This window comes from Ambystoma mexicanum, chromosome 6q (assembly GCF_040938575.1).
Source record: "Ambystoma mexicanum isolate Mex_15411 chromosome 6q, UKY_AmexF1_1, whole genome shotgun sequence".
In the NCBI taxonomy this organism is placed as follows: domain Eukaryota; kingdom Metazoa; phylum Chordata; class Amphibia; order Caudata; family Ambystomatidae; genus Ambystoma; species Ambystoma mexicanum.
The window spans coordinates 1543575705-1543594111 of record NC_090937.1 but is presented as its reverse complement, the minus strand read 5'-3'; the positions used below and the strand labels follow the sequence as shown (position 1 = coordinate 1543594111).

Here is an 18407-nt window from a genome sequence, read left to right as displayed (position 1 = left end):
TTCATTGCAAAGCCAAGGTCTATGCATTGCTGAACGATTTTCAGCTAGGCCTCAAATTCTAAACAAATCCCAAAAACCCAAGGGAAGCATTTTTATCCAGTCTGGCTTGCTACTACTAAATGCATGCCTGTTGCAAACTCACCATCCCACTGATCTCCAGTCGCCAGTAACCAGAGGTGCAGTCCAGTGCCGTCCAGTGACCAGATTTGCCCAGCTGACCCTATCCCGCCCGATGTGCTCTGCTGTCCTTGGTTAGACCCGATCCGTGTGATGACCAGAACCCTTGATGGTCCAAAATCCTAAATTAAAGTGGACTGTAAGTATTAATAGGACGCACAGAACATCATAGCATACCTTGCCTTGTCTTGTCCTATCCCAATCTCTAAACCATCCAATCCTCAACTTCAGAACTTGTAACATTGTCATAATCCTTATTGCCACCCTGCCTTTGATTCCTTGCGCTAGTGTTAAATTCTTTAAGTAATTGTGTCTTGTGAAATCCTAATCCCTCAATCCTCTTTCGGGTAATCGGACTGAGTACACGAGGGTGGACACAGAGGTGCTGTGGTTGGTTCCGCGGATCAACTCTAGAGCTTACTGTGTTTCAATCTGGTAACCTAGCCTGAATGCTCTAGTGGAGAGCATAACTATCCTTGTAAAAATTGATTTCTGTGTTCTTTTTCGTGCCTTTATTTTTCAAAAACGCCTCTCATTCAACATTGCATAACTAACTCAATTTAATAGCTAGAGACTTAATTTCAACTCTGGAGTATACCTATGATCCATAGCTACCGCCCAACCTAAAAACTCCAAATTAGTATTTTTCACCCGTTTTTCTTAAAAATCTTTGTTTAAATTTAGGCGGGAATCCGCATTTCTGCAAAGTTTTACACGTGTGATTTTCAATTTAAATTATTTCCAAACTTCCATTAAAATTCAAAGTGTTTACTTTTGCTCAAACTATAGCTTGTGTTTGTTAGCATCTCTCCAATGTTGCTCCCATAGAAATCTATACTGAATTAAGGATTTTTGTACACTTTTCATTGTTTTTCTCTCTTGTTTGGGGAGGGAAGATGATATTTAAATTCTGTTTACTGTTCTTTATTCCTGAATACCTGCTGCTTCCTTATATCTATTCAGAATTGCTTATTGGTGGGTTGAGGAATATTGCAGGGGGAATCCTAACCTAAGTGCTATCTATTCAAACAAGCCAAGTGTTCTTTTCTCTGATGTTTTATATTCTGTGTTGCTAAAAGTGAAAGTAACTGCCTTACATACCTTCTTATCTATTATTGTCACCACATTGGTGATTGCTGCTCCCTATTCAAAAGTATACGTTTGATTTGAATTGTAAATAAATAAATAAATAAATAAATAAATAAATATTACCTTTACCAGCCAGCCTGATTCCTGGTCCACTGTGACCTGGGGTATTTTGAGAAGGGGTGTGATATGAGTGGTATATCACTCAGAATATTGAACCTATAGACATGATAAAATAAGCATTTAAGCTGCGCGCTGCATACTAGTCTGTGACCAGGATGTATCGCCTGATTGAAATACTTAACACCGCATCGATCTTAAACTCCAGTGATGCCTTTGGGTCGGCCACTGCAGCATCTAGCTTATCCTCCCCTGATGTCTTCAAGTGTGTTATTGCTTCCAGGATCTTCTGATTGTTCCTCATCAGGACTGTCTCACTTTGTGCGCTTTGTCCCTTAATTCGCACCACTTCTGCTGTTTGTGGGCATTTAGCAAACTCCTCCATCGTGGACTGCTTTCCCTTCCCTTTTATCAGTTTAGTGGTCATTCTCGGTACAGGCAGGGTACCTTTCGTCGTGTGTGCCGTTCCGCCTTGACACGGTTCCGCGTGACACTCTCATCTGCTTCAGTTCCTACTCTTCGGTAGGGTTTGTGGCTGTAACAGTGTAGCAAAAGTGTGTCGAGTTCCGTCACTTAATTCCTCCATCCACTTCTAGTGCCACAGCTGCAGGTTACGACCCTCTCATCTTGTTAGTGGCTATTGTCCGCCCCCATTGATGCTTTACTTTGTCTCATCTGGCTAGTCAGTTTTCCAAGCGTCCTACACGTTTCCACCCACATCCAGGGTGCTGTTGTGCTCCGCTTCCCCGGTCTAGCGCCTTCTTTTGCGGCTCCGGCTCACCCACAGCCACTCCTGCAATCGCCGTACTATCAGTGCTGCATTAGAACCAGCACCGGAATATCTCAAATGTCTGTCCTTTTCTGATCAGTTATTGTGCCGGCGGGCTCACTTCGGGCTGACCGACCAAGTAATAGATGGGCCGCGGTCTGTCCAACCTTGTTTGTTGCTTATTTCGTTTCGCCCAGAGACAACTCTCTCATTTTCTGGTGCTTTCGGGGCACTCAGGGAACGCAATCTGGGTTGTGGGCTTCCTGCACAGTAAAACCTGGCCTCCGTATATTTGATGTTCCCGTGTATTTAACGTAGAATGGTGCATTTCGGGAACTCAACTTCTATCCCTCTGATTCCGTCTTTTAGGGGGCTGCTCCGAACCTGGACATATTGTCCCACCAGTTGCTGGGCCTTTATATGTTGTCCCAACGCGGGAATCCCTGTGCTTGGGAAACCGAATAATGTTGCTGCCGTGCCCGCGGTCAGGTTAATCACCCAGGGCCCATTACCATATTGTGATTCAGCGCGCCGAACAAGGAGGACTTTCACTTCTATGCTGATAGCTCTACTGCTGCAGTCGCCGCTTCCGAGACACCACTTGCCAGCTTGTCGTGTGTTTCAGTGCTGCCCGGGTCTCCATGAGCGCCGGGCTTCTTTGTTTTCACGCAGTGTTCATTTCAGATTGCTACAGTAGCTCTTATCACGGCTGCTTACTTTCTAATGCGATCTTCAGGCAAAGAAGAGCTGCCTTCTGCTACGCTCACTGTAATCCCGGCTCATTACGTGTCCTCTACTGGCTCTTATGCCTATGGGTGCGCGCGTGATCAGCAGTCTTCAAACCTCATCGAGCCGCTCTCTGTTCTATTGTCACAGTGCAGGGTCCGACTCATCTGCCATCTGGCTCCACGGTCACAGCAGTTAGGATCAATCCCTTATAAATGTCACATTGTCTGCTGTTACGGTGCAGGTTCGCCGAATCTTGATTCCTTTGTCTTCAGAGGATGGCTATCTTTCCCTTTGTGTCTCGAGACTCTGTCTTGATTATGTAGCTTGTATCTTGCTTCGGTTGCATCGGATTGAGCTACAGCTCAGTGCACAGCATGCCGCTTCCATTCATGCACATGTGGGTCCGAAAAAGAATTCTGAGCGCCTTATTCCTCCCACGAGCGTTCCAGGATGAATACGGATCCGCGGGAGACAACGAGAAACACAGCATATCGCAGGGCTTACTAGCCACGCCCCAGGTTGATCTCATAGTTCACTGTATTTGCTTATAATCCATAGAATTATGTACACAGTTGTGTAAAGCAAGATTTGTAATTCAACATAGACCAATACGTCAATTGGTTTCTTCGAGACAAACACTTTCCTGGCGGCATCGGCTGAGAAAGAACGCTGTAGCTGCTTTTGTTAACGGAGAGTTTCTGAAGGCTGTGTTTGGACTACCTAAGCTACAAGACTCATATGACAGGCCCTGAAGATGGAGCAAGACTCTGAAATGCATCAGCTTTGAGCCATATTGTGACTTTGGAAACTGTTTGCCTCGGTTGCACCAACTGCTGGCAAGATTGGACAAGCATTCAGAGGGATGGTGCGCGCTCAAGCCCATCAGTGCCGGAGAGGGGCAGCCATGTGTTGCAGTCCCTGTTGTCACACCGCTCTCACTACCCGGATGGTTGGACGCTCATTCTTAGGTATGATTGAATTCTACCAAAATGTGTGAAAAACCTCACTGGTAAAGTGTGTGAGATGAGGAAATTGTTGAAGAAAGGGGCAGATATTACTTGGAATAGCAAGTGTAGCAAACGTAATAGAACAGTTTGATACAAGCAAGAGATCTGTTGATGCAGATTTTTAGGGATGGTGAAGAGAAGGCAATAACCAATACGTAAAAATCGTTTTTGACTGAATAGCCTGTCTTTACTTATATGTCCATGTTACTCTGGCAACACATATAGCAATGCACCACACCCATGTGGTGGTGCTGCATCAAAAATAAAAATGCTACCTGTGCAGTAGTGCTGTACTCTGTGCTGTAACACGCCAAATATCCTTACAGGAGGCTGGTGCGATGACAGTAGCAGAGTTTTTGAAGGAAACTTTTATGAGGGAAGGATACCCAGGAAGTATGCTTACTGATAATGGGAGCCAGTTTGTGGGTGGGGGTTGTGAGAGAGTATGTGAACAGATGTGGAATAGTGCATACAAAGATGGTGTTATATCATCCAGAGACAGAGCTGTTGAAAGGGTAAATAGGAGCATAATGGAACCAATAAGGTTGGCTGGTGTGTGTGGGGTAAATGGAAAAGAACCAGTGATGGAGAGAATACGTGCTCTCACAATGTCTCCACATACAGTTACTGGTGTGAACCCGTTTGAGATAATGAGGGGGAGGAAAGGAAATACCAAAGTATGCCCTATGTGGTTGGAGAGAGCAAGACTGGCTGAAATCGGTGTGGAAGATGTGAGATAAAGAGTTGATTGGAAGAAAGAGAAATCTTTGGGGTGTGCCAAAGAAAGGAAAGCAGGGAAAACAATAGTTACACAGGTTGGAGATTGGTTAAGGATAAAGAAGGGGGTGGTGAAGCGGAAAGGCGATCTTTTGTACAGTGAGCCAGTAGAAGTGGATAAGGTGATGAAAGGTGCATTGAGGGTAAATGGAGGTCAGGTGTGGAACCAAGGTAGGGTGGCGAAAGTGAAGGAACCAAAGAGGTTAAGGGATAATGAGCGAGGAAGGGATGTGTGTTATATATAGGACTGCAAGCCTCATGGAGTGTGTTGAGGGGCATATGGAATGTGGGCACATCATTGATGAGATACCAGTGTTCTGGAAAATCAGTTTGAATGTTGGGTTGAGGACTGGCTGCAGGGCTGGGGCCATTATTTGCACTACTTTAGCTATTAACAAATACCTTTACTTTTACGGAAAGTGTCACACAGCTTCATTTCACTGGTGTACAAGAACGTCATGGCTCAAAACTAAAAACCTATATACATCAGACAATTGAATAGTGTTCTATCCGCAACATGGATCCCCATAAAACATACAGACCTACATACAGGATTCAGGTGCCATAACCCATGAACAAAACATACAACTGATCATCTGAAGGTAGGAAGAAAAGGATGGGGCAGAGTTACAGATTTTACATTTGTCCAGGCTGACTCAGCCCTTACAATGTCTGTGGTCAGTAAATTGCATAATATTAATGGGTAATTGTAACACTAAATATTTAACCAGTTAGACGCGTGCATAACTTGTCATGATCACCATATGCAAATGTGAGGTTATCATTATCTTATTATTACCAGATTAATGTATATAAGAAGGTGTGTAAAAGTGAAAACCAGTTTAGGAAGCAAAGTGTAGAGGAGCAGGTGGATACCTCTCCTCTGGGCCCTGCCCCCTTACCACTCTCCTATTGGAGTAGCAGAATCCATGCAACGTCCCTATACCGCATCAAGTGTATGAAATTTCGATATGCACCCAGGCAGCCATTCAGAATATACCCTCACGTAGAGGCAGAAGAAGGATGCTACCAGGAAGGATGTCCACTACCAAGATGCTAGAATGCAGCTATGAGTAATATGGATGAACTCTAAATTAAAATAAAGTCTGATGACGACAGAATGTTGTCATAAGGAAGCTGTATGAAACTATGCCGAAACTATTTGAAAATACTTAAAACTGACAATATAACTGAAACACTAAGAAAAACATGTACCTAAAGACAAGGTAATCGTGAATATAAGAAGACGAAGTAACGTGCTGACCAATAACTGTAAATACGCCATAATGCAAGTTAGAAAAAGTACATAGTAGCTTGCTGAAAAGAGGTATATACAAAACGTTTAGGACAGCCATCGCAAGAAAATAGACGATGGCCTTTGTTAAGAATCAGCCCTGCTGCCTCAAAAGACGAGCCTAGGATTGCAAATTGAAGAGCTGATGAAGAAGCCGTTTTCATGTGCAGAATAAGGGAGTACCTTGGCCTGGGATCAAGGAGCTATTTTGAGAGATGGGTGAAAGGAACAGAGTCGAATGAACAGGGTATGTGCACAAGGCATATTTCTGCTAAGATTAGGAGAGACAAGGACATCTGTAAGTGCCAAGTGTTGAACAATCACAACGGCAAAGCATATGTGAGGCGGAGTGTGCAAGCCTCTAAAGGCCAGAAAGGGTAATGAGACCATGTTTAATAAAATCAAATAGTAAAAGTGGCTGAAATGGATAACATTGTGGTCCCCTAACACGTGACTGAGAAGTTGAAAAACAAGGGCTATTCATTAAAAGATCAGATGGAGATAGCGGTCTGCTCATAATCCCCTGAATGTTCCAGGATAGTGAGCAGACTACGAAGTCAACTTCAGACAGAAGGCCTTGGCTAAGGATCAGGTCGATTGCATACAATGGACTAATTGGGAAAACAAGGAATAAATTGATGCATCTAGAGCACCTAGGCTTCATTTACACGCGCATGCTGCTAAACAAGCCGAAAGTCCAAGGTTGGATAGGGTTGCCAACCAATTATAAAGCCTGCCACACACTTTTACATACTTTTACATTCAACGCTTGTATGATTCTATAAGTAGGCATGTTCTCCTAATCCAATGCCTCCCGTTAATAGGTTTTGCAAATGCCATGTAGGATGACATAAGTGACGTATGTAAAAGTATATAAACTCTGCACAAACAAGATAAGATAAGGTGTGAATACGCAGCCATATATTTTGATAGCTTACTTCTCCCTGCTTTCTTTCATTGAGATTAAAGCAGTATTTTACCATCTTCCTTGGGTCTGTACAGTTATTTGATCTAAGATATTTACTGGTAATTCCATCTAGTGCATAGAGAACGTGTCAAAGTGCTAGAGAACAAAAGTGTCACTGTACAAGAGATGGGAACATGTATAAAAGTGCAGAGGGAGTAGTTGGGATGGAGTGAGGTGGTCAGTGTTTGTGGAGCTGCTGTTTGAAGAGTAGCGTTGTGAGTTTCTTCTGGAGCCTAGGCGGGAGGACTGCCTGCCTGATGTTAGTAGTTTATTCCATGTTTTGGGTGTGTAACAGGGGAAAGACTGTTTCCTGCGTTTATGATGTGCATATGCGTGTTATAAATGCTATATCATAAGTGTTTCTGTCATTTGTGCTATTTCTATGAATGTACTTGATCTGTTGACCTCCTGGTAGAATGGGTTCCAGGTGGCTACTGCCTTGTAAGTTTTGCTAGCTTCACGTAGGCTCAAATGGGTAACCCCACGTGCATCCTGGCCTTACAGCAACCCGTCACAAACTGAAAAGCGGCACCCGTGGGCATAGTTTGCTGGAAATCTCTGAACATTGGTTTGCAATTAGATGCCTCACTGTATCATTGATAGTCCATCCTACTTGTATCTACATTATTGTACCCTACTACTGTATCCCATTTCTGTACAGTGCTCCTTTGCTTCTCAGCTAGATTTGCTCTAAAACTCAATACATATGTATATATGTATCACACGCAGCAGCGCGAACGGGAGACGACACGCCCGGTGAGCTTTGGACGAGCTAAAGACTAAACAGGCAGCATTACTGATGACATTGCTGGACTAAGCTACAACTCATGTTAGCTGGTCACGTGGCGTTTCAGTAAAGGGAAAAGAAGCTTTTGAAGATTTAGCTACACAGAGGTGACCTCCGGTTCCAGACATTGGAGAATATATCACACATCCAGTAGCCACAGCTCAATGGTCCATAGCAACATATGCTGAACACAGATTTGGTATTTTTCATGTGAAAGGGGAACAAAATTAATCTTCTAAGAAAAAACGAGTGTCCTGAAGATGGCCCAATATTTGTTTTATTGACCACCGCAGACAACGATGGTACTTTAGTAAGGGCCGAAACATATGTCGACTCCAAAGGAAAACCTAAGGTTTTTTTCTATGTCATGCATATTGTAAACAATGAATATGTTAGAAGAATATGTAAATTGTAGAACCCCGTGTTTGTAAAACGTAATGAGTGAAATGAAAGGTATGATTGGTGCATATAGAAGCCAAAAAATGTTTTTTAAGATGTTTCTATAAATTAACATTAAAAGTGATTTATGCATTTGTAACAGTGTATCCAGTCCAAATAATTTCTTTCCCATCAGGTGTTTTGTCTGCATAAGAAATAAGCAGTCACATTGTACCTATACCTGCGTTCTCATAGGACCACGAGAGGGGTAGTCAGTCTGGTTCGTACTTTTTCTCTTTAGAACATCCCTTCCTACAGACTAGACCCCCGAGAACAAAAAATTAGGGAGTACCCACCCATATAGCTATATGTATATACATACATACATTCGTACATATTGAAAGACCATTGGTCCAGTCATCTTTTCAAGAATTTTATGCCTTAAGAGCTCTCAGGAAAAGCACTGTGTGCTGTCTAGGGCTGGACAGTTTGATCCACATAAGGTTAATATCCAGCTATGTATTTACCGTATTCAAACTGAAAGTGTACACTACAAAGCCCATGTAAAAGTTTTTAATGTGAAACTATTTGGGAAGGTATACCAAGAGTGGTGGGACGTACTGGCTGGAATTGACATGTTGTGCAAGTTCATCACGAAGCCGGGAGGCTGTTAGCACCTGCTATGACTGGCTGCTCAAGGTATTATTGCAATTGGAACCATGGCATCACAACCAGATGGCAGAGTATCAAACATGTGCACGAGTTCTATAAAGTCAGCAAATGCTTTGATAACTGAATGGATCAAACAGGTTTTGTCACCATTCCTATTATGTAAAAACATTTGCACTGGGGCAACAATAAATCATATTTGTTTGTAATATGTTTGCTTTATTTTCATGTTACTCATCAAACATAGTAAATATGTTTCCTTTTTGCCCTTGTGAAAACATTTTAGATAGCAGAAACTGGGGATAAATCTGTTTGCTCCATTCATAATGATCTATGTTGAAAATCAGTGCTAAATTCATTTGCTCCATTCTTTTGCCTCAGTGCAAAGCTTTTATAATCTGACACTAGGGTGCTCATGGTTTCTCTTTTCTTGTTGTACAAATGGCTGATTTATTTCACCCAGAAAAGCAAACATATATGCAAATTAGATGACTGCCAGGAAAATAAGTAAGGTAAACCATTTCAATTTCAATGGCAGTTGCGCAGTGAAGGTGGAGGTGTGGACGGTGGCGGGATAGCAGGTAAGTGGCAAAGAGTTTGCTCTTCCAATTTAGGTTCGCGCGGGAAAAAGAGTGGGTGAGGAAGCGCAGCCAACAGTTTGTTTGGATCACAGGTTTGTATTGTAGGAGTCCTCACACATTCCTATCAACCTAATCGGGTGCATACAGCCTCCTAATTAGTAACTGGAATTCTATTGGTCAGTCTAGGCATTCATTAACACGTTTAATCTCCCTTATGAGTCCTTGCTTGCACATTTGGGTGAAGCTGTGCCTTAGTTCATTTGTGTTTAGCAGTGTTTAATGGTTGGCCAGTGTGGGCTAAAAGTAACACTGTTCACAACCCGGCAGGTGTTGCTGACAGATGTGAGTCACCTACAAGAGTACAGGCATTACCAAAACATCTGACAGACAAGACAAACGGATGCATTTAAACAAAAGGGTGTCGCTGACCATGATAACCCCCCGCCCCATACCTTGGAACGAAAAGTCTTTTCTGGAGGTCCACCGTTCCTGCTCCCCAGCATGCATCCAAAAGGTACCACTCATCTTCCAGCTTAATCGCGTTCCACATGTGATCGGACTTCTTTTGTTGGCAACTCTGACCTTGTCTGTATCCAGCTCCTCGGCTGTAGCCCGAAACCTCTTGGCACGGCAACTCAATCTCTCTACGGCATCATAGGGAAACATAATGACAGTGTTTGAAAGTGGTTCATAGAGCACGCACAACTGCATTATAATGTCATCCTACATATGACAACTAGACCACCATCCTAAACTGGTAGAGGCGGTATAGCGTTCTTTCATCGATGGGTGAAATTTCGATGGGTATTTTTCCGAGTACATTTTACCAAAAATCTCATCGAAATGTATATGGGGCGGGGAGGGCGCAGAAATATAAATAAGGGGTGGGGGTAGTCGGGATAGGTAAAACACAATAGGGGATGGGGCTTGGGTGGCACCCCTCAAAAATAAAAAAAAAATCAATTTCGATGAGTTTTTTCAGTAAAAAATACTCTGAAAAAAACACATGTTATGTTGCCTTATGTTATGCTGTCTTATACCTCGCACCATTACTGCCATGGTGTGGTCTTGAGGCGCTCGCAGAGCTCTACAAGAAAGAGGGAGGTTAGTGAGGGTAAAATTATAGGATTGGTCCAGAACCAAGTGAAACTGGCGTCTGTGTGTGTTGGCTTGCAGATGGTTAATTGTGTGCACTAACTTGTATCTGTAAGCATGAGCCTGTTTTTTGTGTGTGAATGTTTCTTTTGTAGGGTGTGTGTGTTTGTGTTGTATGTGTAGTTTGGCTGGCAGTGCTGATCGTGCGCACTGGTTTGTTGTATCCGTAAGAGGAATGTCCAGTGTCTGGATTGTTTGTTGTGTGTGGGTGTTTGTTAAGTTGGGTGTGTGTTTTGTGTGCTGCATGTGTAGTTGCCTGGTAGTTATGGCTGTGCGCATTGGCTTGTTGTATCTTTAAGGGTAAGGCCCAGAGTCTAGGATTGTTTGTTGTATGCAAATGTTAGTTATGTTGGGTGTGTGTTTGTGTGTAGTTTGGCTAGCCATAGTGCATGCATAGTACTTGGGAGGTATGCTCGAAGGGAGCAGGAGGAGGGTGTTAAGTACATTGACTGCTCACAAAGTTCTTTCAGGAATGTCCTCATAGGTCATCCAGCTGCGACCCGATGATACCCTCCAAATCTTCCAAGTGCAGTCTACTGCATGCTTTACTCCTCTAGTTATTCCCCCAAATTCCTCTAAGTGCGATACATTGGCTACTCTCACTAGCACGTCTCTGCACAGCAAGAATTGCCGGGTTTCAAAGTGTGCTTCTGAGTACAGCAAGATTAAACAGCTAATCTTCACAATTCTATGTAATGTCAATCATGGCTAATCTTCATAATTCTATTTTATGTGAGGCTTGGCTGGTCTTCCCAATCTATCTAAATTTGACACATGGCTAATTGTTTACTTCAAAGTAAACCAAATAAACAAACAAGACCTACAAGTTTTGTGTCCCTCCTCATATGCCATTTCTCCCTATCCGCACTCTAACGTAATAGTTTCGGCTTGTAGGTGGCACTTTAGTGCCACAACTTGCTAAAACTAAAAAAGGACATTGCGTTGGCCTTGAGAACAAGGTGATGAAGCACATAGAAGCTGGAGGAGGCCAGCATTAACAGCAATATAAATCACCAATAAATAAACATAAAATAAAGATAAAGTGCTAATTATAGTGTAAAACAAGGAAAAGGGCTGAACCCTGAGGGACTCCGACAGGCCATAGTTAAGGACATAATTAAGGATAAAATCCATAGGCCTCCCAGTTATCAGACCATTATCAAAGGGATATAGAAAGGGACAGATAGGGGGTCATTACGACCCTGGCGCTAAGGGGTTAACGGCGCCGTAAAAGGCTGCAGCGCCGTTAACCCCTTAGCGCCTAATTACGAGGTCCCTTTGCGGGACCCGTCCTGAACGGCTGGTCTGGACCAGCCGTTAAAGTAGGGACCCGCAAAGGGACCTTCGAGGTAATTACGGTACCGCAATTTGCGCTACCGTAATTACCGCCTTCCCCAGTCCCATTGAGCCCTATGGGGAATTTCCGCCCCGCCAACCTTGGAATGGGGTGGTAATTCCACATTGAACATTGGCAGACTTGTTACAACACCGGCAGCAACCATGTTGCTAATAGCGCCATGGGTTACCGCCAGTGTTGTAATGAGGGCCATAGTAATCAGAGATGCAGCAAGCCAAGCGAGTTGTTGGAAGTGTAGATATCTAGGTGGATATAGGAAGGCCATTTTAAGGAAGGGTGGGTCTTTTAAAAACTGGGGAAGCTTGGCTTCGATCTCAATGTTTTAGGGAGCTCATTGAAAGACTTGGCCACAAAGGTTCAACTCTGTGCTGGAGCCTCTCCACCTTGGGAGGAATGCGAAGATTTGAGGTTTCTTCTGAGGCAGTAGGATCTGCGAAGGGTCTACGAAGGGCAGAGATGCACAATGCCCCTTTCATTGGAGAGCTCCTAGTGAAGCAGACATAGGACTTTGAAAGGGATGCAGTATTCAAGGGAAGTCTGCATAAGGACTGTTGACTGGTGATAGAATCTCAAGCTTTCAGACCCAGGCTCACTCTTGCCAAAAGGGTGTGGACTAGCTGAGACTGGTAAATTTGATATTTATTTTTTTGTTCTTGAATTCCAAAGTCAAGTTAACGTTTTGTTTGGGTTAAAAATGGTAATTCCTAAAAACTGAGAAAAAAACAAGAGGAACAGCTGGGTTGGACTGGATCATACAATGTTTTGGGGCTCCAATTAAAACGTTGCCCACGGTCGCAATTGACAATCTGCTGCTTTTGTGATAGATTGTTTGAGTAGTACCCAAGGGGGAGGTATTCGGTGATATGTTTTGCAAATGACTCCATGGAATTACCACCCCATTCCATAGTTGTTCAATAACATTAGATAATGAATACTAGCTGCAGAGTGAATTAACTCATGAAACTGGCCGACGTTGGCCAAAAAACGGGTCCATGTTGACTAGAAAACTGGTCCCCACTAGCTTGTTGGGCCTGCACTACGGGCATTGCCTCATTGCCCTATGCATCAGTCCAAAACTGAGAACAAGCCGGGAGACAAAAATATATATTTTAGAGGAACAATGTACACCATCATGGGCTTTACAAAAAAGGCACTATCGTGGTCAACACAAAAGAAAAGAATATAAGGATATTGTTCATTTTTTTACAAGAGGATATGTTAGACAATGTCTTCTACCCCCAGAGCCTATCTCATCTTGAACTCTCATTTATGGAAGACAGGGATTACATTTAGGGCACAACTGCAAATCTCAGTATGTACTGATCGGTAATGGCAAACAGGGGCGTTGCTAGGGGGACTCTAAGGGGGCTATAGCCCCTGATCTTTTGGTTGTAGCCCCGGATAGAATCTCAGGAGCTACAGCCAAAAGTCTAGCTAGCCCCCAGTCCCAACAGTTTCGACATTAGCATAGCCCCGGGTCTTTTCCAGACCTAGCAACTCCCCTGATGGCAAGGCAAGGACATATACCTGACGTGAGAACACCTGCACATCTGTAGCTGTGCGCTGTGATCGACAAGAACTATACATACGTACTGTATGGTTATGGTAACGAGTATTGACACATATTGAGATGCTCAATTAACAACACATGCCATCTACACACGGATGTCGTGCTGACCTTAACTCGAGGGTAAGCACGTTTATGGATGGGCGCCAGATGTACTGAATGCTACTTGGAGTTACATTTCTCTAGGCACTGTCGTGTTGGCCTCTTCAGGCCCTGTCTGGCATAAAGAGGAGGCCTACTTGGTAATAAAACCCAGGCATTTAACCGTGTACATTAGGACTATTGCCTTCCATCACTTTTGATTTTAACCTCTTGTTATTGAACTTCTACAAATGCATCTCTTGCAAAGGTGCAGGTCTAGTATAAACGATAAAGAGTCGCTTAAGAAGAGCTTTACCATTAACAAGCATTGCCGAAACCAATAGTTTAGGTTTTGGATCGATATTCTGTAGGCCTTTATTTTAGATTGTAATTGAAAATGCAGTCTGGGATTGATGATTTTATTAATATATTAATTTTGTATTTTCCATACGCTAGAATATAATTTTATCATTTATATATGCTAGTAAATATTACTTTTTATATTTTGTGTGGAGAGGTTTTTTTTAACTGTATCACACAACAAATAAGAAAATTGGATAGGCCTTTGCCAGCCAAAGATCCTTATCAGCTATTGAGATTGCTTGCCTTGGCACTCACATCATATGTTATGTTATGTTATGTTATGTTATGTTATGATAATATGCGTTTGAACTGTGCTGAATTCACACCATATAGTAGTTTTTATACCTACTATATTAGGCTTGTCCCACGCCAGGCCTCGTGGGCCAGAAACCTGATGGGGTTTCAGGGTATTCCTCATTAATATTCATGAGAAGAATGTGCATACATTTAGAATCATTGCATGCAAATTTATCTCAAGAATACTAATGATGGATATCCTGAAAATATGACATGTTTCTGGCCTTCAAGGACTGGAGTTGGACATCTCTGTTCTATATGAAAGATATTGCTGCTCAGTAACAGCATCAAATCCCCCTCACACTCACTCCATTATCCAGGATTGGTCGTAGCGCTCCCTTCGCCCTTTATTCATTTATGTGGTGCTGCATCTGAGAATTGCTTCAGATCCCCGGAATGAGGTGGGTCCCACTGTGAGCACGAGGAGTGGGAGGTACGGACAGGTAATTTTAAGCAAACATAGATTACAATCAAGGTGCTGCAGGGTGATGCGCAGAATTTTAAATCGTATATGATGTAGTGCAGGGTCGAGCAGTGCAGGGATCGTCATTCTAGGATTGGAATCTCACCATTTTGCTGTCTAGCTGGCTGATTCCTAGGCTCTGTGAGCTTTCCGATTGCTAAGCATCTTCACATGCGGTGTGGATGTCAGGGAAGCCTTGCCTTGAGAGGTTTTAAGGAGTTTCCTGAAGGTGATGTACATTTCCTCCAATCTTAATAAGGGAGAGACATTTTTTCATAGATGAGGGCCTTACGGTCTTTGGTTTCTTATCGAGCTCTAATGGCCGAGGCATCAAAGCGCTTTTTCTGAACTGGAGCGGATATGCAGCATAAGAGGAAGGATGTTAAGGAAATAGTAAGGTTTTCAATTCCTTCCGAAAAATGATGATGCTGCGACTGCTCGTAAATCGGGTGGCAAAGCGTTCCAAAGCTTGATTTAGATAAGACCTCCCCAGCATCCATGAATGCTTAATACCATGAACCACCAGAAGGTACGGTTATGCCCAGACGTGGGTCCCGTGCCTGCTGGGCATAAAGACCCAAGCTACTCCTCACTGATGAGGCCCAACAAGGCCGAAACATGTTTGGGGATGCTTGAGGTCTCGTGCAGAAGGGATGTGATCTAGCAGTTTGGGCTGGACTGCCCCTTTTGGGTTGGGACCAAGCCTGATTTGCATATCGTCTTTCCCTTTCTGTAATGGCTTGGCAGGTGAAGAACGATGGTCTAGGGGGTTGCCCAGAGCAATGCTAGGGTTTAAGATTCATTCTAAACCTTCCAGCCATCACCGCTTTGTTTTTGCTTTGTCACCCCCGAGTGGGATGGGTATGCCCCGACTTGGGTCCCGTGCATGATGGGCCTAGAGACCCAAGCTACTCCTCATTGATGATGCCCAACAAGGCCGAAACATGTTTGGGGATGCTGGTGGTCTCGTGCAGAAGGGATATGATCAAGCAGTTTGGGCTGGTCTACCCATTTTGGGGTGGGTCCATGCCTGATTTGCATATGGTCTTTCCCCTTTTGTAATGGCTTGGCAGGCGAAGAACGATGGTCTGGTGGGTTACCCAGAGCAATGCCAGAGGTTAAGATTAATTTAAAACCTTCCAGCCACCACCTCTTTTGTTTTGCTCTGTCTAGAAGGAGGACTTATAACTTTGAGGCACTCTGATTTAGTTTGCTGCTGATCACTCACTCATATATCTATAAAATGCAATCTGTTATCTAAGGGTGGTGGCACTGAGATATTTTCAGACTGAAAGCTAGCTGGGCATCATCTGCATACAGTTCCAGAAGTCTTTCAATGTGAGGTGTTCAACAGCCAAGCTGACAGAGAGAAACCTTGATGTTAGCCACAACATGTCCAAAGTTGAGAGAGGAAGTCCCCTGATTTTACTTGTGTTTCTTTGTTCCCAAAGACAAAGGAATGGGGGCACACTGTCCTCACTTGCCACGTCCTGGGGTATGCACTCCACAGCATTTTATGCTATGTATATCCATGTGCACACCACTGCTTCACAAACGGACACAAGTTGCATAGAATATTAGCACTGCATTTCTTAGTCCAGTCAATCACCTCTGGCCTCTAATGCTTGTGCCAACAACAGGTCATAACTTTAAGGGGTTTCAGTCCCTGAACATATGAATCAAAGCCATGGACTTATTAAAAAGAGCCGCAGAACCCAAGCAAACAGAACAATGAATATGCCTGGTCCAGAAATGTCTTGCTCCTGCCATGAAAGCAGCCAGTGAGTACTTTGGTGTTGAGGGCAAAATTTGAGAACTGTGCGACAGTGCATTCAATGCCTATTTTTTGGATTTATGTAAAAACCATGAATTACTGGTGTTCCCAAAGTGCCCTTTCCCTATCTACAAATATGGTGTGCCCTATACATATCACCAATCAATATGGACAATCTTAAATTGCAACTTTTTACCCAACTACTTTGGAACCTTAGAAATAATTTGGTAATTTGTGTGAGCTGCTCCATAGAGATATCCAACTCTATTCTTTAATGGAATAAACCATCAGCCAAAAACTTTCTGAAGACTGTCTGAAGACATTTCACTGTGTGAAAAGAAAACACAGTGGCAAACCTAACCCACTCAATTCTACCTAAAAACAAAATGTCCTGGTCTCTACTAGCACGCAGTATATAAAAATTAGCATTTAGAGTTTGGGTTTGTAGCCTAAATTCGCAACTAAGAGAAATAATAGAATCTGTCTCAGCGGGCCCATAGAGTCCTTTACTAGACTCCCATTAGCGGCACTGTCTCCCATTATCAATCCCTTTCCTGCACATTCTTTTGTGCCATTCCATTCAAATTTGACTTGTGCTACTGACAGTGTCAACATTGTATGGCTCAGCAATGCCCAACATTCCGGCCTTCTTCTCTGCTGATACCAAATAGTCTTCCTCTTCGGAAACGACATATGAGACCGGAGTTGAACTCCCTTCTGTATGGAAAGATCTTGGCTCTCAACCAAGATATGAAATCACTCATACCTTGACTCTTTGACCTGCTACTTGAACCAAACATAGACAGGTTCTACGTTTGCCACCTTTGCGCAGCCTCACCATTAGCTCATCCATTATCCTGCAGAAACTGACTAGGGTCAAGATTACCGAAATAAGTCCTTGCACTTATGAAATGGAGTGGAACCCATGTGGGCTGGGTTTCACTATCAATTGAGAGTCATCCGTGACCAGCGGTATTTTCCAAATTAGGTCCTGCTTAGAGCGCTTAAGATTTGAATTAAGAAGATGTGGCGGGATCCCCATGAAGCACAAATTATGCTTCTGGGATCAGTTCTCACAGTCTTCTTGTTTGAGCAACCACACCTACCATGTTCACCAGGAATGTTCTTGGCTTCATCCACTCTGCCTTCAAAGACTACAATGGGGCTCATTAGAACTTTGACAGTCCGGAAGAAATGCCAGAAAAATTGCAGGTAATTCCGGCACCAGCATTTTTTCCGGCTACGTCGAGGAGAGCTTGGAAGCAAAAAGTACAAAGGGGTAAGAACCAGGACGGGGGCGGGAGTGGAAGAGAGGAGGGTAGATCATGGATGGATTTAATCAATGAAAGATAAAGTTGCTTTCCTTTGTATGCAAGCAATGTTGCATTAGAACAAAGTATAACGAGATTCCCAAGTATCAGGCAATAAGGGCCATAGGTAGCTCCGCCCTTACTTCTTCAGCAAATGGGGCATGAACCTCACATTGCCCCCATAGAAATGTTTTCAGTTTTCATATTCTGACTCTGCAGCTTAACCAAGACTCTGCGTGGTGTCTTTGGACGAAGCACTGTACATAAAATGCACTATTAGTAATGCAGTGATTTCGCAAAGTTGAGTGAGGAACATAAAGCAGAAAGCTGCAAAGGTAGTGCAGCAGGTTGAGTGAATGTTGCTGCGAAGTTATATGTTCAGAGCTGCTTTTAAATCGTATGTTTTTTGCCAATTCTATCTGGAAAATATGCTGTAAAATACACTGTTTTGCCTCCCAGCTCGATGCTGTGCAGGATCTGTCCTACAGGATTCTGGGACTTACTCTGCGCCCTGAGTCATGGGACTTTGTTGTGTGAACTATGTTGGCACAGGATCTGTCCTGTAGTATTATGGGGCTTACTCGGTGCCCTGAGTCATGGGACTTATTTGTGTGAACTATGTTGGCATGGTTGACCACTTCTGATACTCTGCAGATGTCATATAATTTCTTTTCATTGCAACTTCCCAGTACATTAGTC

General features: G+C 43.3%; 1 protein-coding gene across 1 annotated transcript in view; it reads right to left on the bottom strand.

The window, feature by feature from the left end:
- The window catches only part of LOC138516825 (kyphoscoliosis peptidase-like), a 263810-nt gene that overhangs the window by 172218 nt on the left and 73185 nt on the right, over positions 1-18407 (bottom strand). Inside the window, exon 4 of the mRNA XM_069632249.1 lies at positions 9794-9985. Within this exon, the coding sequence (XP_069488350.1) occupies positions 9794-9985 (192 nt within the window). The remainder of the gene's footprint in view (positions 1-9793; positions 9986-18407) is intronic.